General features: G+C 40.5%; 1 protein-coding gene across 4 annotated transcripts in view; it reads left to right on the forward strand.

Moving 5' to 3' along the window:
* The first annotated feature begins 8 nt into the window (after positions 1-8).
* The window catches only part of LOC127378589 (plakophilin-4-like), a 43,896-nt gene continuing 19,241 nt past the window's right edge, over positions 9-24,663 (forward strand). The window contains exons 1-7 of one of the 4 annotated variants that reach the window (XM_051427555.1): positions 9-493; positions 1,304-1,506; positions 14,141-14,253; positions 15,368-15,402; positions 16,072-16,200; positions 18,201-18,355; positions 20,284-20,755. In XM_051427555.1, the coding sequence (XP_051283515.1) occupies positions 1,375-1,506; positions 14,141-14,253; positions 15,368-15,402; positions 16,072-16,200; positions 18,201-18,355; positions 20,284-20,755 (1,036 nt within the window). In that variant the 5' untranslated portion in view covers positions 9-493; positions 1,304-1,374. The remainder of the gene's footprint in view (positions 494-1,303; positions 1,507-14,140; positions 14,254-15,367; positions 15,403-16,071; positions 16,201-18,200; positions 18,356-20,283; positions 20,756-24,663) is intronic. The other 3 variants (XM_051427554.1, XM_051427556.1, XM_051427557.1) reach the window with 3 other exon arrangements.

Consider the following 24,663-nt stretch of genomic DNA (forward strand, 5'->3'; position numbering starts at 1 on the left):
CACACACACACACGCACACGCACACGCACACAGGCAGCATCCTTCCTCTCCAGCCAGCAGCTCTTTGCACGGAGCTGCATCCTCACACACAGCCGCAAACAGCGACGCACGCAACGGCGCAAAAAAACAAAAAACAGCCGCTGATCGATGCCCGTATCGGAAAATAATCCATAGCCGCATGGTGACGTCACGCCGCTGATCGGTAATAGTGGCAGGGCGGGTAGGTGGGTGGGAGGCTGGGTGCCGCGCGGACGCCAGGGGTAGTTGAGTGCATTGAAACCCCAACACCGGATAAGAGAAGGAAAAAAACAACAACAACACAATATTGCACGAGAAGTGTGTGGACGCGCACGGGACTGTTGTTTGTTTTGTTTATTTGTCGCGGCGCGTGGGAAATGTAGTAGCTGTCACGGCCGCCTGCAGGAGGAGGATGGATGCGTAACAGGACGGATCGAGCCAGCTGTGGCCTGCTTCTAACAGCAACATCTGGCCGGTGAGTCGCACACACTGACAGCCGCAGCCGCTTTTCCAGGCGGGCGGGTTCGGTTTGCGTGAAGCCGACACGGGGGGAGAGAGAGAGAGAGAGAGAGAGAGGGGGGAGGTTCGGTTCCAGTGCAGCCGCGCTCCCCCCTCCCCGGTCTCCGGTCCGGTGAGTCTGCGTGACCTCGTCCTTGGCTGCCAGATGGCGGTTGAGTGATTGATGTGCACGTTTTGACAGACAGACTGCGTGTAGGATGCGATGAAGGCTGATCACGGGCAGCTCGAGCTCTGTTATGGAGGAATAAGAAGAAAACCGTGAACGTGACATGCTGTTAAATGCCTCCCGTGCAGCGTGCATGCACACCTGCAAATGCCATTCAAAAACCTTAAAGATAAAAGTATTGCAGCTGCATTTATGGGGAAATATGCATTGATGTGCGTCAGTGAAGGGTTAAATCCCCACTAGCCTCATTATACCATTGGAGATTAAATATATGTATATTGTAAGCACTGTAATCTTATTATCATTATCAATCCCTATAGAAACTGATACTATAGATGCATAAAAAGCCACAGTCTGACTGTAAGCCCCCTCTGGGATATTGTAGGGATATTACAGTGACATCTTAAGGTCACCATATGAGTCCCTGCAGAGATATTATAGAGGTTTTACAAACAAAATAGCACAAAGGTTGAGGTCAAAGTGAATCCCTGCAGGATTATTATAGTAGGTGATATAGTCCCTGTAAACTCTGACACACTCGGGGGGGTTGTGGTAGAGATTTTCTGTTTCCTCCTTGTCCACATCCTGACCGGCTTGTAGTCCGTCTTCAGGGTCAGAGAGGGCGCCTCAGCAGCCAGCCGGCTCTGGACTATCGCGGGGAGGTGGAGGAGATGGACGAGGGGGATGCAGAGGGGGAAGGGCCCATGGTGGTACGAGAGGGGCCGAGCGGTCATGGACTTCCGTCAAACGCCAGCAGCAGCACCACCACCACCACCAACCTCCTGGCTTCTGTCAAAGAGCAGGTAGGAGCCTCTGCAGTCACACCCTCCTCGTTGTGTGTGCTTTATTTTCCCCTAATGTTTGCATATCTTATCTTCTTTGGATGGTCTTATCCACTCCAGGATGTAGTGCCCTGCTCGCCTTTGGACCAAACACTGTCCAGGGACCACATTGCACACAAACACTTAAATAAGACAAGAAGTTCTACTCTAATATTCTAACAAATAGCTGCTATTGGGCTCTCCTAAGTAGCCTACAGCCATGGACAGATTACGAGACAATTTAAAGTGTTGGCACCCTTCCGACATAAAAGCAAGAATCCCCGGACATTTTGTCTCATTGTAGTCGTTTTAGTTCTCTTTGTGGTTGCTTTGCGTCTCTTTGTGGCTGTTTAGGGTCCCTTTGTACTCATTTTGTGTCTCTTTGTGGTCGTTTTGTGGCTGTTTTGGGTCTGAAATGTTTTTGTGTCACTTTGTGGTGGTTTTGCTCGTCTTTGCACTCATTTTGCATCTCTTTGTGATTATTCTGCGTGTCTTTGTAGTCATTTTGCTTCTCTTTGTGGTTGTTCTGCGTGGCTTTGTAGTCATTTTGCATCTCTTTGTGGTTGTTCTGCGTGTCTTTGTATTCATTTTGCATCTCTTTGTGGTTGTTCTGTGTGGCTTTGTAGTCATTTTGCATCTCTTTGTGGTTATTCTGCGTGTCTTTGTAGTCATTTTGCATCTCTTTGTGGTTGTTCTGCGTGGCTTTGTAGTCATTTTGCATCTCCTTGTGGTTGTTCTGCGTGTCTTTGTAGTCATTTTGCATCTCTTTGTGGTTGTTCTGCATGTCTTTGTAGTCATTTTGCATCTCTTTGTAGTCCCTTTGCGTCGGTTTGTGGCTATTTTGGGTCTCTGTAATCCTTTTGTGTCACTTTGTGGTGGTTTTGCTCGTCTTTGCACTCATTTTGCATCTCTTTGTGATTATTCTGCGTGTCTTTGTAGTCATTTTGCATCTCTTTGTGGTTGTTCTGCGTGGCTTTGTAGTCATTTTGCATCTCTTTGTGGTTATTCTGCATGTCTTTGTAGTCATTTTGCATCTCTTTGTGGTTGTTCTGCGTGTCTTTGTAGTCATTTTGCATCTCTTTGTGGTTGTTCTGCATGTCTTTGTAGTCATTTTGCATCTCTTTGTAGTCACTTTGCGTCGGTTTGTGGCTATTTTGGGTCTCTGTAATCCTTTTGCGTCACTTTGTAGTGGTTTTGCTCGTCTTTGCAATCATTTTGCATCTCTTTGTGGTTATTCTGCATGTCTTTGTAGTCATTTTGCATCTCTTTGTGGTTATTCTGCATGTCTTTGTAGTCATTTTGCATCTCTTTGTGGTTGTTCTGCATGTCTTTGTAGTCATTTTGCATCTCTTTGTGGTTATTCTGCGTGTCTTTGTAGTCATTTTGCATCTCTTTGTGGTCGTTCTGCGTGGCTTTGTAGCTATTTTGGGTCTCTTTGTGGTCGTTCTGCATGTCACTTTGTAGTGGTTTTGCATCGTCTTTGTAGTCATTTTGCATCGGTTTGTGGTTATTCTGCGTGTCTTTGTAATCCTTTTGCGTCACTTTGTGGTTGTTTTGCGTGGCTTTGCAGTCATTTTGCTTCTCTTTGTGGTTATTCTGCATGTCTTTGTAGTCATTTTGCATCTCTTTGTGGTTGTTCTGCGTGTCTTTGTAGTCATTTTGCATCTCTTTGTGGTTGTTCTGCGTGTCTTTGTAGTCATTTTGCATCTCTTTGTGGTTATTCTGCATGTCTTTGTAGTCATTTTGCATCTCTTTGTGGTTATTCTGCATGTCTTTGTAGTCATTTTGCGTCAGTTTGTAGTTGTTTTGCACCTCATCATTTTGTATCTCTCTGTGGTCATTTTGTATCTCTTCATGTTCATTTTATTGACTTTGCAACAAGAAATGTTAACAGTCACTTCATACAGAGGTTTTTTCCAGAGGCCCTGGGCCTTTACCCATTAGTCCCGTTCAGTCATTTATCCATGATACTAACAAGCCAGCTACCTATCACGTTCAGGCTCTGATAGGGGTGAGCACCAAGGGCAGCACCCCTGGCTCCGCCTCTGCTCACAGGATAAATGAAGCCTGTGATTCACCCAAATTTACTGAGCAAATCCCGAGGATTATCTCCAGATGAGACTGAAATGAAATGTGTCTCTCGAAGTTGGACTCAAAATTCTATTAAAACACTCATTAATAATTTCCTTGAACTTCCATAATTTGGTACTTCAGTCTGTAAAAGATGGGGAAAATGTGAAAAAATACAAAAAATAAAACATTGAGAAACACATACTTATTCATACAGGGGTACATTTATTAGATGTCTGTGTTTGATTAAATATTATGTAATTTGAAGTGGAATTTTTTTATTCTAAAGATTATGGCCATGGCAGATTTTCCACAAGATTAAGAACATCTGAAGTTATTACAAATCGCATGAGGTCACCAGATAAAACCTTCATAAGAACTGACAGCGGTGTTATGAAAGTGTTTTTCTTTACTTCTTTGTATGTTTTTCACACTTTTCAGTTACATTTTTGTCTTCTGCTTCCGACTAAACTGAAGCATCTCCCCAAATAGTCAGCTACAGCATTTCCCTTTCTTTTCCCATTTTCTTATTTTACTTGTCGTCATCCTCCCTATTGCTGCTCAGTGCCAGTGTGACAAAGGATTTGACAGTTGTCGCTGGTTAAATGATGTAGAATTTAATTAATGTCTCACTGACATATTTTGAGAGCTGAATGTTGACATGAACTGATAGTCAAAGATGTTGACATCTGCTTTTCCGCCACTTACTTTTTGCTATTGAAGAACCTCAGATGTGTTACATATTAATGAGTGGAAATCACAACAGAGGCACTTACAGCTGCAGTGTGAACACAGCCTCTGTCTCTCTGTCTCCCTCCCCTGCTGTTATTTTAATACTTCTTTCTACCCCGTCAACATGGGAGTCTGTCTGTTCTCCTGCTTTTAATTATTCCTGGACAGTGGCCATGTTCTCAACTTAGTCCCCGGGTGTGTGACTTTGAATTAGGCACACTTCTATTTAAAGGCTTATGATGTCCAAGAAAAAAGAATCTGCTCTTACTTTTAATCTGCAATTTTCCTTGGAGCTAACAGACAAAAAAAGTATGCATGCCTCAGATTCCTCTTAATTCTCAAAATGATGTGAAGTTGAGGAAAAGGCAGATTGGTGTGCTTGATGTTGCTTTGGTTTTGTAGATAAACACAGCAGGAGATGCTTTATCACCTCTCGATCATGCTCAATGCCTCAAAGGCTCTGCTGGCTGCCAGAAACTCCCTGACTTCGTACATGAGAATCCATGACTGCGGCATCATATTCCTGCACAATGCACTGTACTGCAGTAAAGGACAATAATAATGATAATAACAAAAATAATGGATGCTGTATGAGTTCATGGTCAATATGTTTGAACCAACATCAACTCAGTGACTCAGCGGGAGATTCAGTTTACCTGTTCTGATTGCAAGACTATATAAACTGGAGGCAATCAGACAGTCTCTCTCTCACTCTCCCCTGGCTTCCTCCCTGTTTGGTTTTGCTGTGCTTGGTTTGTCTTTTGATTAATTTCTCTTTTAGTTATGTAAAATAAACTTAGTTTTAGTTACAACTCATGTGCGTTGTGCCTTGCTTTGTCCAGTCTTGAGCCAGGTTGTGACCAATAGGGGGCTTGTCCAGGACATCTTAAAGTAGTAATCCTTACAATGTCTGTTCTGCTTGATTTAGCAACTTGTAGTTGGTAGCACCAGCAAGTTTTTGACTTGATTTGATTTATTCGACATGTCAAAATATATACCCCACATCACATTGTGGTCCTCTTTCCAGTGCGGTTTAATACTACAGGTCTCAGAATTTTCCTCGTTCTAATAAAGCAAAGCAATAACTGGCCTTTTTCCATCATTCTGTGAGCAACCATTATCTGAGTTTGTGCTGCGCATGGCGTGAGTCTGCAGTGAAAGGAACTGGTTACCTTCTGAGTTGGAGGTGTGCAGCGTGTCGCCTGCAGCTCCTCATCAAACAATAGTGTGGCTGCTCCCTCTTGTGCCATTACTCCCTGCAATAATTCAAACTGAACCGCTGTCAAAAAAAGCAGAAAATGACCGTTGTCTTGTTTTGTAGATGCATTTTTGATAAATTATAGCAGGCAGCCAGCCATCAAGCTCAAAGACACATTGTACTTTCTGTGACTATTTCATGATAAAAGTCAAGTCAAAGTTGCATTAGCAGTAACTTAAAGGGTTACTTTTTATTTTACAACCTTATTTTCTCATGTTTTTGGGTCAAAGTGACTAATGAGGGACAACAAGTTTTGATTTTGGTCCAGTATTGAGACAGAGCGCTGCAGCCTGCAGCTGTGAAAAAAGGGCTTGTTTTTGTGAGTGACTGGCTGAGATTGTTAAGTTTCTGAAAACGCAACTGTACAGAGAAATTCAATGTTTTCTCTTCCTTTTGGTTGATTCACTGTGTGTCTAACCAAATGTCGCTCAAGGAGAAGTCTCATTCTGAAAACTCAGCAGAGGTGCAGGAAGACAACAAAGAAAACATAAGAGTAGCAATGCCGGCTGTGAAGAGTACACAAAGCCTAACAAGTAAAAGATTTTCAGTGTCTGGGCTGAATGCTTAGCTTCATTTTTCATATATTCATTAATTTATAATCTTGTGAGGAAAGAAATCTGGGGACTGTTCTTCCTGAAATGAAACCATGTTGCCCACATGACTCCTCCTCTTTGCAAGAGTCCAGCAGTATAGATAGTTTGATGTCATTGTTTTGCAACGTGCAGCTGTCAGAATAACATGCCAGCATTGATAAAATGAATTAATAAGCTCAGAGGCATAAGATTCTGATTGATCAGACAATTTGGAACCGGCTCTAAACTGGAACCTTTATTGCTTCCTTTGTTGTATGCCTCTCTCCCCGTGATTCCTGTCTGTCTCTACTGTCAGGTCTCAAATAAAGGCAAAGAAATTACACATTCTTGTTGAAAAATGTAATCAACCAGGAATGTGTGCAAGCATATATGTGATAGGCTAACCTTAAAAAGTCGAGGTTGTCTTTAAACTGAAATTCCTAAACACTAAAAACACGTTTTTTTTGGTTTGTCGTTCACTTATGAGGATTTACTGGAAAAGGTGCATGTTGGTAACAGGAAGGCAAGAGATGGCTGATTACAGGTAACAAAGTAGTAACAGCATGACTGCAATTCAAAACTTGGTAGCAATCATTCTACATGTAATCGGTCCCAGACTGTTTATAAGGCTGTGACCAGAAATAATCAAGTTGCTTTACCTTTCTCTGGGTAGAAATGCATGCGGCAGCACTGCTGAAGCGTCAAATTTACCGCCTGCAGTTCCTCCACAGAAATGTCAAATTAGACGTGCTAAATGGAGCACAGCAGTTATTGCTTGCCATTGTGATCAGGACCTGATGCTTTGCCACTTTGCCCTCATTTAGCCCATTAAAATTAGGAGAGTGATAGACGTGTGCAGGGGAAGCTGGGAGATGGGGTAACTTGGAAACCTAAAACCTACGCAGTGTCAGTGCACAGTTTGTCACTTTTGGAGCAAACATTGTGAGATTGATTAAATGTTGTGATAACAGCTTGCAGGAAAGACACTCCAAAATGAAAGATGAGACGTCTGTCGCTGCTATTTGCATCGTTCTGTGAAATCAAGAATGAAATATGCCCCTGATATCAGATCTAAACAGTTTACAGAGCTGTCACAATTCACATTTTTACTGTGCCAAAGTTCTGTGTTATAAGATTTTGTGCTTGTTTGAGTTGACATTGAAATTGACCTCTAGCTGCACATCAGCATACTTGCCTGATAGCTTTGGCCAGCAGAGTGCAAAAACTTCTCAACCACTTACCCCTGAAGTCGATTTACTTCCACTTTAAATAAACAATTAAATAGAAACCTGGTCATTTTTTTCCCCACTTGGGCTAATGCAGAAGTAAACGTGGCATTAAAGGAGAAGATCAATACAACTGTATTATCTTTCCATTTAATTATATATTTAGTGGACAGGGCTTCTTGGTCTGGCAAAAAAAGAAGTCTGATAGTATTGAACCTTATGGAGAAATAATCCGACTTCTCACTTGATTTATGAGCTCAGTAAACAGTTTCTTAATGAGTTTATGGTCTCAGTCTCTAGTTTAAAGTCTTCTTCCATACAGCATGATGTTCATTTAGTAAATTATGTTCCCATTTATAGTTAAAACAGACCATAAAACAGGGTATGCTTTAGGGCAGGGGCTACCTTGTGATTGACAGGTCATTCTCAGTGAGTCCGTCCAGTACAACGCACCAAACTCGATATGCATTTCTTTCCTAAAATCTTTTCAGAAACATAGACACATTTTTATCATCTACTTTGGAAGCTACACATTTCTTATGTTGAGTGCAACATACAAAACTATGGCATCAGTTCCTCTTTTTATACACATTTCTCTGTAATTCAATATATTTGTTAGTTTTGGTTACTTGATTAACATTTAAAATAAACTCCTGTGGTTTGAACAATGGTTTGCTGCACAGCACCAGCTAGTAACGGTGGCCCCAATTGGTTTGGTGTGGGCAAGCAGGTCAATAAACAACAATAACATCACAATAATTCTCCCATAGGTCTGCTTTTTATCCTGTTAGGGAAAACAAAGCAAGCTTGTCTTTCATTATTTCTAAAACATAAAGGACTTTGTCTGCCAAAACGTTATCAGATATTCATCCGAGGACTTGTTCGGTCCCCAGCGGCTGACGGTAGCAGACTGTTGTTGAGCAGGGCAGCTCCCAGGTGTAAAAGCAGGGTCCCACTGTACGAGTGTGACGCATGGTGGTGCTGAAAAAGAACATGCATGCTCAGCAAAACCCTTCCCAGGATAGAGAGGAAGGGGGAGCTCAATAAAACAACGACAACTGGGCCACGTCAGCGCTCTCCATGCTTGGATTGAGTTCGCCGATTAGGTCCAGAAACACCAACGCATGTCGTCAAAGAAAATTTACCAAACAGCTGAGCTCGATATTGATGATTGACGGAGCTGTGTGGACACTTTTCCTGCAAGAGGTTCGCCTCATATGAGCTACAGGGTCACAAACTGAATCTGAGGGTTAAACCAACTCTGTCAATCCAGTTATGTCACCACTACCCTGCCACTGATGGTATCTGAGGCACAAAAATGGCGCTGTTTGACATCTGCCTGGATTTGAATTCATGCTTTCTGTCATATTTTTGGAAAAGAGAGCTTATGACTGCCTCTTGTTGCACCCTGCCTTGTTGACTCGAGATCACTGATGCCTGAGGTTGTGTCACTTTAGCAGTCTGCTGCAAAGTCACTGTGGTGGAAGAAGAAGCTGATTTTTCTTGATCTACACTGTGGAAATCAGAGAGAGGAAAATCCACCCTCACGTACTGTTTTAGATCTCATCAAGCTGTGATGTTCTTTCCAGGGGTTGTTTACTCTCTAAGCGAACCCAATTTGCCTCAACCTGCCTCATCTACTTAGTGACTTCCACCATCTCCCAGAATGCCTTTTGACAGCCCTCAGAAAACGAGTACAACTTGTTGCTTCCCATCAAAGGTGGGTGTTTGGGCGTATAAAGAGAATGAAAGTGTTTTAATCCATCTATGGGTTACATGTGTAGGCGGAGAGAGCAAGAGAGATGGCAAAACAAAAGCAGGATGCACAGCATTCTGGTCTATTGAGGCTGTTGTGGGTGTATTAACTGGTATCTTTCATTTCCTCTAATGATTTCTCCCTGTATGATTGTTGAACATCAGTGTAAAATGCCGCCTCTGGAAAGAAATAAAAGGCGTACGCAATTAATGTTGTGTCTGAAGAGTTACCTGCTTGTCTGATTACGTCATCGACAGTATGTTTGGACAGATATTGGTGAGAAACAAAGATTTATAAAGGGTGAATTCTCCCTTTAAGGATGCGATTTACAGCCAGAGCAGCAATGTGTCGCAGCGGCGGAAGTAGGCCAAACATTTCACGGGTATCACAGATGCAGTCTGGATAAACCAAACTGCCGGGCCGTGATTAGACACGGCAAGAAGGAATAAGACGCAGAGGTCTGTGGTTGGTGTCACTCGATAAGAGAGAGAAAAACACTTTGTGACGGTGCACAATAAGCCATGGCGAATCGTCCGGTAGCCCCCAGCTGGTACGAGACATCGCCTGGCACGGCTTTCCATCGGCCTGGCGGGGCTAACCGCGTTTCCAGACATCACGGGATGACAGGCGCAGTGCACGATGTGGCTCTGTTTGTCCCTTGAGGCGTGCTGTAACGTGGCTGGGCTGAAACAAGGAGAGTTGTGTGTTCCTGTCCTGTCTCTGTGCTGCTCTGAAGTGATGTAAGGAGCAGAGAGCGCTGTGACAACGTGCAGCACGTTCAAGCAGAATGTTGCTTGAAAAAAAAAACACACTGTTGTAGTGTAGTGCATCTCAGACTGTCACTTCATACTTTAGGTCAGTGGTTCTCAAACTTCTTTCAATAATATATACTCCTTTTCGAAATATGCCAGTGAAAAATAGAAAAACAAAGCTCATATAAAGAGGCCGAATACAGCGCTGTTCCACCGTGTCTGATTTATGAGGAAAGACACTTCATTTAACATGTTTAGAATCACTGAATTCATGGTAAACGAATAACTTACAACCTTTTTCAGAGGTTTTACAGCAGTTAACGATTGCTAACATGTTGTTTATTGAACTTACATTTACATTTTTTATTGAACTTATTATTGTATAATTATTTTATGAATTATGCATGATTGATATTTTCTCATGTACCTACTTCAGTACTACCCCTAGGGGTATGGGCACTCCTATTTGAGAAACACTACTTTAAGTCAGTGGTTTCCAATCTTTCCGAACCTTGAGTAACGACCCCGGACTTATGTAACACATTTTATGTCAAATTACATTCAGTGCATAACAATAACAGTACAGAACAACTGATAAAGTGATTAACTTGAAAACACAGTAACAAGCTGCAGTTGCAATAAACACTTTTTTCATTCTGATTAAAATCATTCCAGTTAAAGATTTCGGGGCACATGGGATGTGATCTCGTACAGTCTGGTGTTTACATGCGCCGACACATTTAAGTGATGTCTATATCGTGTATTTGTGTTCCTCAACAGCTTTCAGCACCAACCCATTCAAACTGTGTTAACTCATAGTCAGTGTACTTATTTCCAACTCTACAGAGCTTAATGCCTAATATTTTTAGTTTCTTAATACATTTCACTCAACTTAAAGCCACCTGAAGCTACTGACTTGCTCTAAGACGCCGACAAAATGATCCTTAAAAAGTTTGTCTACATTATTCTCAAAAAAAGTCGACAGCACTTAAACATTTAGAGGAAATACTTGACATGACTTGTGTAAGTCTGGGCTAAAAAAAAAGATTTTTCTGCAGTTGCACAATTAAATTAACATTTTGGGTTATTTTGGAGCAGCCGCCTCCGAGCCATATCAGCCCATAAGCAGACAAACATCTCTCCAATTAACTCTGAATAATTGCTGCAGAAAAATCAACACTTATTAACGCTGCAAAACTGGCTGTGTGTACCCAATTTCCTCATGCAGATCATTGTTTCATGCAGTCTGAGCTAAAGTGACAATGTATAGGCAGTCTATATATGTGTGTCATACTCCCTCCAGTGTCAGATTATGTTTTTGCGAGTTCATTTTCATTTCAGCAGCATTGCTCCTGAAATCAGTCCAGATTATTGTATTGCATGCAGACTTCTTCCGTCTGTAGTGAATGAAACACGAGCAAATAGCCAACGCGATGAGACCATTACCTCATTAACTAAATCACTGTACACCATCTGACTAAAGAGACTGTCAAGGCTCCGTGCTTCACATGACCAGAACTGACCCAAATACAAAAGAGCTTTTATCAAGAGATGGAAATAAGTGTCTTTTGAAACTAAACTATAGTAACTCTGGTACAAATTCACATAGACGGTGCATAAAATCTTAACAAACACACGCCTTTTCTCTTCAGTTATCAAATATGATTGCACCAAATGTCAGTGAAAGTCTTCCCTTTACAGTAACACTTTACAAATAAACCGAGTGTAGATATAAGGAAGTGTTTTCTTCTGCTACTTTCTACCTGCTACTCCACTACAATATTGTATTAAAAACATATGATTTGATGATAAAATACAATCCACTGTTAAAGATTAAACCACTGATTTCAACCTTTTATGCCTTCATATAAAAACATTATGTATTAGGAGCCCTCTCTCCTGCGGCATCACTCACCTCCCTATAGCCTCGAAACCACTGGACTAAACTAACTGTAAATAAAGTAGCTGGAACTAGCAGCTAAAGCAGCTACAACAGTAAAGTGCTGCTCTATCACATAGAATCCGATATCGATATTTATTGGGATGTAATGGGATATTTTTAATTAAGGGAAAGGATCTGAATACGTCTTCCAAACTGCAGGGCTGAAGATGACCTTAAAACCCCACACTAGACGACTAAGTTACTGTGTGAGAGTAAACAAGACGACCTTATCGGACCCTTGAACATTTCCTGAATTACTCCACAACAAGGTTTCCTGGGAAGCCGGGTTGCTTTATATTTTGACATTATTTGCAGACAGCTAATTCTCCAGTGGACCTCTGTGATGACACCAGCTGTGCTCCCTAGAAGATTTATAAAGCAGCTGGAAAGCCTCTGTGTTATGTAACAGAGTTCAAATGAGACAGTGCCAAAACCACCAGCCATTCGGCCACAGTCGGCAAACATCTGCCCCGCTTTCATACCTTCGAGCAAGGCATCGGATCCCTACCAGCTCTCAGGTAGTGGTTGTTCGAGCGGCAAGGGCGAAAAATATAAAATGAGCACCAGTGTGCAGAAAGTTGTGATGCATTTATGGTGAAACAGCTTATTCAGGGTTAGGATTAGCACCTTAGAGGGCGCTTTATCGTGTTTTGTCCACTGGAAGGGCACCGCCTGCGTTTGTTTAACGTCTTGAGTCCACCAGTGTCTCAGGGTTTTCAACAGATACACAATATAGTGTGATAGTGTTTTAGTCAAAATTGCCAAAAGTACACTCTGATGGCTAGATTTCATGGATATTTTAAGAAAGATATCACATTGTTTATGTCCCTTATCACATTTTGTAAGTGAACAAACCACTAATACCAGTTGAAAGAATGTTTTTGATGCTTCATTATAATGAACTTGTTGGGTTTTTTAGGGGAATACGAGGACATTTGGCCCATGTGCCAGTGATTCACTTAAATAAAGTACTGAGCCAACAAGCAGCACCTGATTCCCATTAACCTACAGCACACATACTCATTCATCACTTGTTTCGTAGGTGGTACAGCCTGAAGTGTGAGACCAGAAACAGAGAAACAAGTCTCAACATGCAGAAAATCTAATTATCTTTACTCAAATGGTTTTAAATAAAGTTATGCACAATCCTAGGGAAAGTCATGGTGGACGGAAGGCAAAATGTGTTCTATACTGCCATCAAAAGTCCTACAAAAGTTTCAGTTTTGACTTGAAACAATATTTACTGTCATCCCAATATGCACCTAAAATGGCAGAGAGCTTCTGTTTTTATTTATTGTTGAGATCAGAAAGAAGCATACTGGATTGTTTCCCCTCAGCCTTCCTCTGTATACTCACAACTGACACAATGATAAATGTAAGTTGTCTCCCTGGTGGGCAAAATGTATTCAGTATTAAGAAAACATGAACATATTCTACGCTTTAATGTCCAGGCGACAATTTATGAGAAACACTGTGTGCTTATCTAAAAATAGAGACAGCAGTATGTACATTAAAGGTTAACTAGGGCACTCAAATAGCAAGCTTTCAATTAAATTATGCAACTTTTATGTAAAATCAAATAGTTATATTGAAAAGACGTCTATTTGATCTACAAAGGTGCGTTCTATAAAAATTATGTTCAAGTTCTGCCAATAGATCCTCCTGAATGTGACACACTAGACCTTTAAAGAAATTGATTTGCCTCCATAGAGCTGAAATAATCCGTCAATTAATCAACCAACACAAAGTTAATCTGCAAAATTTGGATCATGGATGAAACATTTTTTTAAGATAACATGCCAAAAAATGTTCTGGTTCCAGCTTCTAAAATGAGAATATATGCCAGTTATCTTGTTTTCTATAATTGGAAACGGGATCTCCAGATTGACAACATTTTAAGAATCAAACTTATTCTATTAATCAATGAAATAAATGAAAGTGGATTGGAATAATCAACTTATGAACAGCAGGTCATATCTGTCCTCTATAGTCTTAAAATCTATATTTCATCATTCTCTGCTGCTTTGTACTGACATTTTAAAAATGTGTATGATTATATTATCTGAACTGAAGTCTGTTAAAAAGGTCCCGGACACGGTTTTAGTGTTTTAAATCTTGAATCCACTTTAACAGGTTTAAGAAAAAAATCACAGCAAGCTCACAGCCGGTGAGAAATCAGTCAAGTCGTGCAGACCAAATACAAAATTGGTTTTACATTTAATTCTAACTGGCATCAAATGGGTCTTAAAAAGGAGGCTTAAATTGCTGTGTCGTGGTTGTAATCGCTGCCGTAAATGTCTTCCCGTAGGAGCTTCAGTTTGAGCGGCTGACTCGGGAGCTGGAGGAGGAGCGGCAGATTGTGGCGAGCCAGCTGGAGAGGTGCATGCTGGGAGCTGAGTCCCCAGCAGGAGACAGTAGCAGGTAAGTTTGATGACATGACGTCTACACGTTTGTTGTATCACAAATTATGCACAAAAAGACTGCTAATACAATAAGAGATTTTTTTAAATATCTTATTTGTTTATTTAAGTTGTTGCAATAAAAACCATAAAAGCATTTACCTGAAAATATAGAAAGAACAATAAAAAGTATATTTCAGCCTCCTGATGTTTTGTAATGGCCCTTTGGTGTCTCATGCAGATGCACAAGGCTCCCTTTAGTGTCTGTATGAGATGCAAAAGCCTATTTTTATTGGTTCAAAGTTATATAACAGAACATATTTTATACATTATTTTCTAAAAAGAGATCAATAAAACAATGTTATCTTGGTTTTTGACTGGCTCTCTTTCTCTAATTACACTTTAGATGCAGTTAACATCTCTTTTTTTTAGAAATTAAATTAAATTGTAGTCTTAAAATTCTCCCTAAAACATAAATTACTGTTGTCATATGTTTTTACAGTTGGCTGTAAACCGTGCTTGGTTGCAGACCGCTCTGTCAAACCACATAACAGAAGTATCTGTCGTCATGAGGAATGATGATGTTCAGATAGCTGACAGTCACATTGTGTTGTCACAACCTGCAAGCATCACTCTGAACACAAACCTTCAGATCGTTGAGCCTAGCTTAATATCTACACTTATTTCTATGTTTTATTAAATAACCCAGCTGTGATTTTGGTTATAATCTTGCACATTATGGTATCAGCCCAGGTAAAAGGTGGTTTCTGTTCAGCTGCAGGTGTTTTCTCAGCTCAGACAACACAGTGTGCGTCCGTCTGGTTATATAACATGTCTGATCCCCAACTGGGGTCAACTGACTTTCATTTTTTATCAATTTGAAAAAGTAAATCGAAATTCACACAAATAATGAGCGAGGCTTCGTTCTAGTTCCTCATAGATTGAATGTGGAGAAATGTTTTTGAGGCAACAGATTTCCTCCATCTATATCTGTTTTTCTTTTACATTGAAAAACGTTCTTCCTTCCTCTTCCCGGACTGATTGAATATAAAGTATTCGGCCATGACTCTGATTTGATTTACGTCTGTCTCTGCTTTCTCCTGTCCTCCATTTCCTCCTCTTCTCTTCTGCTGAAGCTCTTCGGAGAAGTCGTTTGCATGGAGATCAGCAGGTACGATTTCTTAATTTTAACCTTTAACATTTATTATGAAAAGCCAAATGTCAGCTGGGATCGGCTCCAGCCCTCCAGGACCCTGCAAAGGTTAAACGGTCATAGATAATGGATGTAAAAAGCTATATTTGAGAAGATGAGATGACAAAAAGATTACAGCTTCAGATTTCAAAACCACAAGTGAGTGTTACCATCTGATTCTGTCAACAAAAGGCTCCTACACATTATAAACTGTATGATTTGGGCACAAAAGAAAGCATTTTTCAAGATATAGAAAGTCATGATGGCTGAAAATTGCCAGGATGCAGAACCGACCGGTGAAGCAAAACAAAGCAATGTTTCCACCAGCATATATAGACTGATTTACTATTCTGTCACAGATCCCTCTGCTTTGTTTCCTGGTCCATTCTTCACTGTCAACTTCCCAATAAAACAAAAGTACTGCTATAAAATGCTGTATTCTTTTGTGTCAAAGAATCAATACTTTTAGTTTTTTAGATGAAGAGGATTCTGTCTGCAAAGGTGATGCCACTAAATTCACACACACTTTGTTTTTTATATGTAGTGTTGTCATTTTGTAGGGAAATGTGTTCAGCTAGTGGGTATCTAAATCCACACATAAATGTTTGACTGGCCAGGACTTGCTGTATGTTTTTAACTCAATGGCAGATGCTTTGACAGGCGGAGAGACGCAGGGCGGAGTCCTGGAGGCGTCTGGAAGTCCTGGTCGTCACCTGGAGGGGGAGGAGGGACTCTACATGCCTGAACCGGACCGCGCCTCCCTGCATGACAGTGAGGGTCTGTTAAATGTACACACCACATGGTCTTTTTCGCGAGTACTGGAGTTTATGATGACGCAAGCAGAATCTCGAGAAAAGGCAACATGATGTATGTATGATGTATATGACAATACCAGCAGTGGCCCTAAGACAATTTGAGTTTGAAGCCCCTGCTGTAATCAGAAAGATGCTTCTTTTCTTGCTTTATTACTTGCCATGTTTACATTGTCTAATAGAGGTCAGCTACAAACTAGAAGTTCAGACTTTGAGACATGAATCTGATGATTTTATGTTTGACTCGATTAAATGGGTTAGAGTTAGTCCCTGAACACCTGGTCTCAAATATGAATTGTGTCTGCATAACATTAAATATGTATTACTAAAAAGTTAGAGAAATAACATGCTCAGTCCCAACTGTCTCCACTAATCAGAGAGTCTGCCATCAGTGTGACTGTGACGTGGAAAGCACTTTGAGTGGTCGGGAGACTAGAAAGACGCTATATAAGTGCAGTCCAGCTGTGCCACACTCACTTTAAACTAGTGAACTACTCAGAAAAATACAAAAAATACAGAAATTTCTGCTGTGAAATAACCAAAACTGTTCTAATATTGATTAAAAAAAAACTTGATAAAGAAACATCCTAAACACCTTTTACATGGACAACAAATCCCATGAAATGACCAAACCAGTAATATTTTAGTCCATTGACTCCTTCTGAAGATGAAGCTTTAAAAACATATAAACTGTAGTTTATAGCAAATGTTACTCAAACCACAGCATTTGTTGGGGACTATTTTACCAACTGATACAAAAATCCTTTTGTAAAGGTAGGAGGAAGACTTAATTATTGTTGGTCAACTTGCTATAATGGAGGCCACCACATAAATACACTCGCCAAGTGGAAGAAATCTGAACCCTGATAACAAATCCCACCGATCCCACTCGTAATTATCACTACAGTAGGAGGCTGATGTGCAGATTTCCCAGGCAGTCACTCAGATTTATATTAAAACATGTTTTTTAAAAAAAAACCTAAAAATGTGGTGCCATTTAAAAAATAAATATATATATATATATATATAATAAAACATTCTGGTCACCATCTGGTCAGATCAGTTTAAATCACCCAAAACATAAAGCCTGCCACCACTCTGCTGTCTGAATTCTATTCTCTATTTCATAACTGTCTTGTCGGGAAAAGTTTCACATGTATTCACACCTGGGAGCTCTGCAGTGCAACCGCAGCCTGTCGCTGTCGGACATTAGGCATCTCCACTGGAGCGGCTGACACTTCGGTCCATCAAGCTTCCTCAGCGCTTGTGTAAAACCACGAAACATGGGTGGCCGATAGAGCGAAGCGCTGATGCAGTCAGTGCAGCTGTGAATTCTTATGTGAGCAGGAAGGTTGCTGTTTTAATCTTTTTTTTTTTTTTTTTTTTTTTTGGACAGATTACAGAGAAGGATAGGAACCATTTTTCAAATACTTTCATCAAACACAACTTGCCTGAACCAAATCCTGAGAGCTCTTTATTCAATCTCCCTCTTATTACAATAAATTACAATATCATTGGTAAACATGTAACTTCCATGTAGCTGTTTGAAATTGTGAAAAACAAGTTTGCCTTTGGTCTTGTTTATATTCCGTACAGTTGGAGTGGTCTGATAGTATAAAAATATCCCCCACATGCTCCCTCCTCCTCATCCTACAGAAGAAAGTAGGCCAGCATTATTGAAGCTGTACAGTATATGCAGATTGTTCCAGGAACAGCATAAAGGCTTAATGCAGATATCTGTGCGTATGTATTTATATGCATAATGCCTTTTAACAAGTGGAAAGAGTGACTGAGATAATATGCAAATTATTAAACCGCTGATGTGATGGTGGTGGTTGTGCTAACCGGTTTCATTACACCTCTCGCTAACATTTCACAAGAGGCACTGAGCGGGAAAAATAGAGGCAAAGCGTTTCCTCACCCTCTTCGGTGTTTCCTCACCTTCTTATCTCTCTGTCCTCTCAGGCTCAGGAGGACACTCGGCCCAGATGACCTCGTATTCAGACAGTGGCTACCAGGACAGCAGTGTTAGTTATTACAGCAACCAGAACGTGGTGCGCTCAGAGCCCCGAGCCTCCATATCGAGGAGCCCAAGAGCTGAGGGTCAAGCTTCCGGGCAGGTAGGCCTCATCTCCATTGAGTGACACCAACATTTAAATGTATTTTTTTTTGCATCTATAGACGAGCAGAGACATGTTTGCATTTGTACAAGTCTATAAAACAGTATTAGAAATTGATTCTTGACCTTGGAGAGTAGAGAAAACAATCAAGGGATCAAATTCTGATGGTGAAACATTTTACAGCCGCTTCTTTCACAATGTAACTTTATGGGAAAAAATCTTTTTGGGCCAGCGTGCATCATGTGACGGACACCACTGCTGTAACTACTCAGTTTGGCCACTATGTCAAATTGGCTTCAACACCTGGCGCTCTCCTGGAGGCTTCTTTATACTTAAATAACAGTCTGATCTTACATTTTTACTACTACTTATACTAGATCTAGCTCTACACTGAAATACAAGAGCTGTTTCTACATGGACCATACCTGTTTGATGCTAGCTTTTGATTGATAGCATGTTTGGCTTTAAAATCAGGGATCCATTGTTTAAAAATTTGAATTTTGATGGTAAATTGCGACTGTTATCTTTGTAAACTGACAGATTTAACTTAGTAAGCAATGTTTTCAACATTTGAAGGATTCCTCATCCATTCAAAGATTATTCTCAACCTTGCAAAGCAGCTGAGAAAACTATTTCCTCACAAGGTTGATTTAGTAGCCGTTCTGGAGCTTTCAAATGAATGAATAAGTGAGTTAACTTTTAAATTTTCAAGCTAATATGGATGAGAAGTCCTTTGAATGTTCGGGGAGAGAATGCTAATTTGAACATTTACAATTTGATGACAACATGGGCAAACTTCCACTGCTGGTAGAGATAACATTATGATTGAAATCTCCTGTACAGCTAATTAATTGAACCTTGTGGAGAGATTTTTTTTTCAAATGAGAAATCATATTCTACTTCCCACATGTTAGTATTTTTTCAGGTGTCAAGATGCCCGAAGATATTAGAGTAAAGACAGCCGGTGAGGGCTCAATAATTACTGTCAGGAATGATGAAGAACATCTGCTGAACCGTTCAAAAAAAATCTAATCTTTCCTTAAAATTGTTCACACTCAAACACTATCAGCTCATTTCATTGTGGCTAATAATTATATGCTTTTTGCATGACAACAGAAGCAGCAATGACAGATAATAGTGAGACCATTTGCATTTTCTCCCGATTTATTCCAAACGAAGCAGCCTCACTGGATGGGCTTACATGTCTCGGCTCTTAATTTTCCATCGAGGCGTTCGAGGCTTTGATGGATTAAGGCGGCACAGATTGGCATCCAGTTGGCTGAGTCTGTAATTGAGGGACATTTCACATTTGGTAATAAGAAGGAAAAAAGTAAATGTTTGTCATCATAAATATGAAATATTCTGTCAAATCTTCCCTGAAACGTAATATATTTACTACTTGCAGAGCTCAGCCTACACTATAATGAATTTAGACATTTATTCAGAGGCACGCACATTCAGTTACTTGGACAAATGAGAAACATAATGATGTCCTTCATCAGTCGTGATAAAGCATCCTGCCTCCATGTGTCACATTACTGGTAATTGGCAAGTATATTTGCAAATGGGAGCAGTGCAATGTTCATAGTCTAATTTTCATTTTTCAGGTGTTTATTCAGAAAATAGAAATGTTGAACTGATTAATTGTCAACAGTGTTGGATGTTATACTTGGAGAATCAGGTGAATCTTAATTATAATTGTAGAAATACATTCCCGAAGCAAAAGGAGAAGTGGTACTAAAGCTGCTCTGGTAAACCTTTCCAAAACTACTGCACACTACCACAAAACAGCAATGAAAAAAGATCCAAACATCATAACCCTTATCTCTTTGGCTCCAAATTAATTATTTGATTTGGGTCAATGTAGATGCTTTGATCTTTTTTTTGTAACTACTCTGGTAAAAAAAAGTTCCCATTTGTCTTTACAGGTGTCTGGCCGGATGTTACGGAGGATGGCCTCCCTCCCCTCCAGGAGCCAGTCTCCTGGTGGCACTGCTGGCACTGTCTCACCCTCCCGCATCTCCCTGCGAACATCCCAAGGCAGCACTTACGATTCGCCCATCCTCTCGGAGCCAAAACCTCTGGCCGCCGTATTCCCCGGCACCAGCATGCCGCCCTCCTGCCCTTCGCCAACATCCCCGACTGACGGCACACAGGCCCTGGGTGGTGGGGGAGGAAGTGTGATAGGAGGAGGAGGAGGAGTTGGTGGACGTCTTGGCTCCACCCTCTCTCTGGTGGAGGGGAGGGGTTTGACGGGGTCACCGCTGCGTTCGGGGATGACGGCGGTGCCGCAGCACTATGGCTCCACGCTGCCCAGGCAGAGCCAGCCGTTGGCCTACGGAGCAGATCCATACGGCCTGTACCAGAGGAGCGCACTGCCCCGCCCCGACAGCCTCATAGGTCAGTCTGACATCCACACGTAGCCACATTAGCTCACAGAACCCAGCTGGTAAAGTGTCAGATTGATGTGATCCTGCAAACAGCCTCACCAAACTACCTATTTTTTTAATTATTTTTTTTATAACGTCTCATGGTTGTACTATCTAACTGTTAAAATCCCCACAACATCTGCCTTTGGCTGCAGATTTGCAGCACTGTCTGTTCACATCACGCTACTCTGCACCATCCAGACAACAATCTGATTTCCTGAAGAAGCTGTGTCTTTAATTGTTGAGTTGTTGTTGTCATGAGTCACTGTGATCAACTCAGCTGTTTCACAGCTATGAGACCAGTGATGTGACTGGCTGAGAGTGCATTTATTAATCCCACACAGCTAAAAGAGCGAGGTCAGTTTGCCCAAGACCTACCACTTTGCATTTGTTGTTGCACTTAAATGATTAAAATGAGACCCCATGTCTGGCGGCCACAGATTGCACCAAGAGAGGCAGACATTCTTGAATTTATCAGTCGTACAAGCTTCAACTGAAATAGATTAGAGACTGAATAACCCCAGAGGTGCTACAGCAAATTCACCTTAAAGCTGATTTGAGTCTGTTTTTCCAAGCTGCCATGTGTTTCACATTGGAAGAAGTTAAACCACACCAATGCCTGGATCATTTTTTATTGTACATTTTTAATAATAAGGTGATTTATACTTTATTATGTTTTCAACACAGAAGAAATAAGCAATAACCATTAAACTCACCATATAAAAACAAAGTAAGGTAACATAAAAAAAATAACTTTTGTCACAGTTGTACTATATCACAGTACATGAGACACAAAAACAACCAATCAGAGCAAAGAAAGATAGTTGATTGTTGTTATTTAAAGGGTATACAAAAGTCAAGTGCCAGTAGATGTTGCACTACGGCCCACCAGACTCCATTGACAAAATCAGTAATTTTACCTTGCAGATAATCATAAAACACACTTTAAACTGGGAAGAAACAACATAAAACTCACCAAAACCAGTGCTGAGGTGGTGTAAACCTGAATTCACCCAGTTAGATGTGATAATATTAATATAACTGGCTTTTTTAAAGCGTAAGATCCTTTTTGTTTAACCAGAAACTGGTTGTTAAACGCTATCTCTCGCCACCAGACTCCATTTACAAAAACTGTAATTTTACCTGTATCATCGTAACTTTGTTCAAACATCAAAACCACCTTCATTAGTCTTTCCACTGTTCCAACAATCCCCAATTCAGTTTTTTTCTGAAAATAAATCAGTGATGTAGATGAGAAAACAGCTGTTTTAGTCGCAGTTGGAAAGGGAGGGACTCACATGCACGAACACACACGTGCGACCTCACTGGCTGTATATAGAAAGCACAGCTCAGGGACCAACACACACACAGAGGGAGTGCTCAGGACTGTTCCACGATATATTTACACAGTAAATAGTCATCTGCTGCCATATTAATATTCAAAATCTTGCATATATATATATAATCTTTGATAGCATAAGTTAAGTTTTTAAAAGTGTACTGCAGTGGTGCATGATTAGATTTGGATAAAATATTGGATATTGGACAGAAATCTAGACTTTTAAAGACGGAAATCATTCAGTTGTCTTTATTTTTGTTCAGTTACAGTCCCCGGAGGGACGCTGGGTTACAGCAAGTCATACTAGACATTAAATGCACTGTCATGATAAAACTGTTACGGCCACATTAACCATCCACGAGAGAATATATGTGCATAAATATCTAGATTCTTGTGCGTACTGGGATCTTTACATCCTGCGTCCTTGGCTTTGTAATGGTGGTTTGATATCATATTACAGACTGACGTGCGCATTGAGTGAAAGGTGTAGTCTCTTACAGCCCTCTCCTCAGTGCTCCATCTCTCGATTCAGTTCGGTTTGAGAGGCCAATTTGGGCCCTGGATGGTTGCCTGGTCGAGTCCAACCAGGTCAAAATCTGGGCCGGGAAACTCGTGTGAAGTTTCCTTTGAGCAAAGCAATTTACTGCAGAGTTTTTGAGCATCGCTGCCGCAGTAGAGGGTGGTTTGTAGCCATGTGTGTGTGTGTGTGTGTGTGTGTGTGTGTGTGTGTGTGTGTGTGTGTGTGTGTGTGTGAAACCCTTTCAGCAAACCATGCCCTTGTAAATAAACAAAGCCACGCTCCACAGCCTCAACACCATTTCCTCTGTTGATTTAATAACCTTTCCTTTGTCCGGAGAAAGTTGACTGAGCAGCGCTGATTTAATATTGTCGCACACAACACTTTTACTGAGCCGAGTTTCTTGTATCTCTTTGAGGCAGTGAGAATGATTAAATAAAGCTGCATGTTGAACAAAATAACTTTCAGGCAAACTGCAAGCTCGGCAGGTGATTTTATCTCGTATCCCGGCTTAGGGAGCTCATTTCATGGAGTTTTTAGTCAAATTATCTTAAAGCAATGGCAGATAATGCTTCTGGGTTTGATAAAGTTTTATTTGATGCCTGCCAGTGTGAGAGAATAAGGAATGTAATCTTTGAAGGGGGGGGGATTTCACTTTCACCAGGTAGATGTTTTGAACTTCGACTTAATTCTAATCTTGTTGTGTGATTGATCTGCAGCAGTTTGAAGGAGAGGATCATGATGCAGTGCATAAAACACACAGTATAAAGGAGCACAATGCAGTTTCCTGTTGTAAAGTGCTTCCACTTGAATTCCTCTCTCATGCACTGTTTAGCAAATTGATGGCTGAGAGAACAAACCGTGTTAGTATCTATTGGTCTTGATATGAAGAGGTCGATACGGCACAAAAGAAAGCAGCCGGTGGTTACGGTCCAGTTAGAGTTTCATGCTGCTGAATACTTCATATACTCATCGTCAGACGCTGTACTTTTTTTTAAAGCAAATTAGAAGTTGACGAACCACTAATACGTTTCAGTAATAATTAATAATTAATTACAGTAACCCTATAGTTGTGCAGGCGTTTAGAAGTTCCTCGCCATCATTGCTGTGCGCAGGGTTTTAGAAATACAGAGTTCCAAAAACTGAACTTGCAAGGGGAGAATTATTTCACAACGTTTATTGTGTACCCCTTTTTTAAATAACTGCTGACCTCTATGGTGGGTACGGCCACACTCACCAGAGCTTACAAAGAAGTAAGAGTACTCATGTGGACAAAAATCTGAAGTGCCGGTACTTTTGTTTGTAATTTGAATTCCAACAATCCAATCACGTCCTTGGCTTCATTTTTGTAATCGTGGAGGAAACTAGTTTGGAAGCTGGAAACATTCAGCAGCTGGAAATATTCCATTACTTTATTAATTAATTAATTAATTTAATTAATTGAAAATCTCTGATTTGAATCGTCGTAAGTTGTTTTTTTTTTTACTGTCAGTGGTCTGAATTTTGGGGAGAAAAGACACAATTACCAAATTTGTGAGGAGTAGCAGAGAAGTAATGAAACTAGTAGTGTAACTAATTACTGTTGCAGGGAGTAATAAGTGAAGTTATGTAATAAATTACATTTTCTTTGAGTAACTAGCCCAACACTGACTTGCATTTATTCATTTCTAACTTTTTCCAACTTAACAATTAAAGAGGAATGTTTCCACAAACTTCCTCCAGTTGAAATAAAAGCAGGAATGAAATAAATCAAAGATGGATTCTGCACATTTATCACAATATAGTATTTTAATAATGTCCATTAATGTGGTACGGCTCCATTCTGGCATTTAATGCTGATGTTTCAATACCATTTTTACCTTCCCGATCTCGTTTTATATATTTTATAGGCTCAATAATACATAAATTAATGAAACCCTCAAGAATAGTAAGTCAGATATGTATTTTTAATGATTTTTTGTTGTCTGAACTTTCCATCAAGCTTTGGCAACATTCTCCTGACAGTTTATTGCTGTTTTTGCAG

The sequence above is a fragment of the Dicentrarchus labrax genome, unplaced genomic scaffold, assembly GCF_905237075.1.
Source record: "Dicentrarchus labrax unplaced genomic scaffold, dlabrax2021, whole genome shotgun sequence".
Taxonomy (NCBI): domain Eukaryota; kingdom Metazoa; phylum Chordata; class Actinopteri; family Moronidae; genus Dicentrarchus; species Dicentrarchus labrax.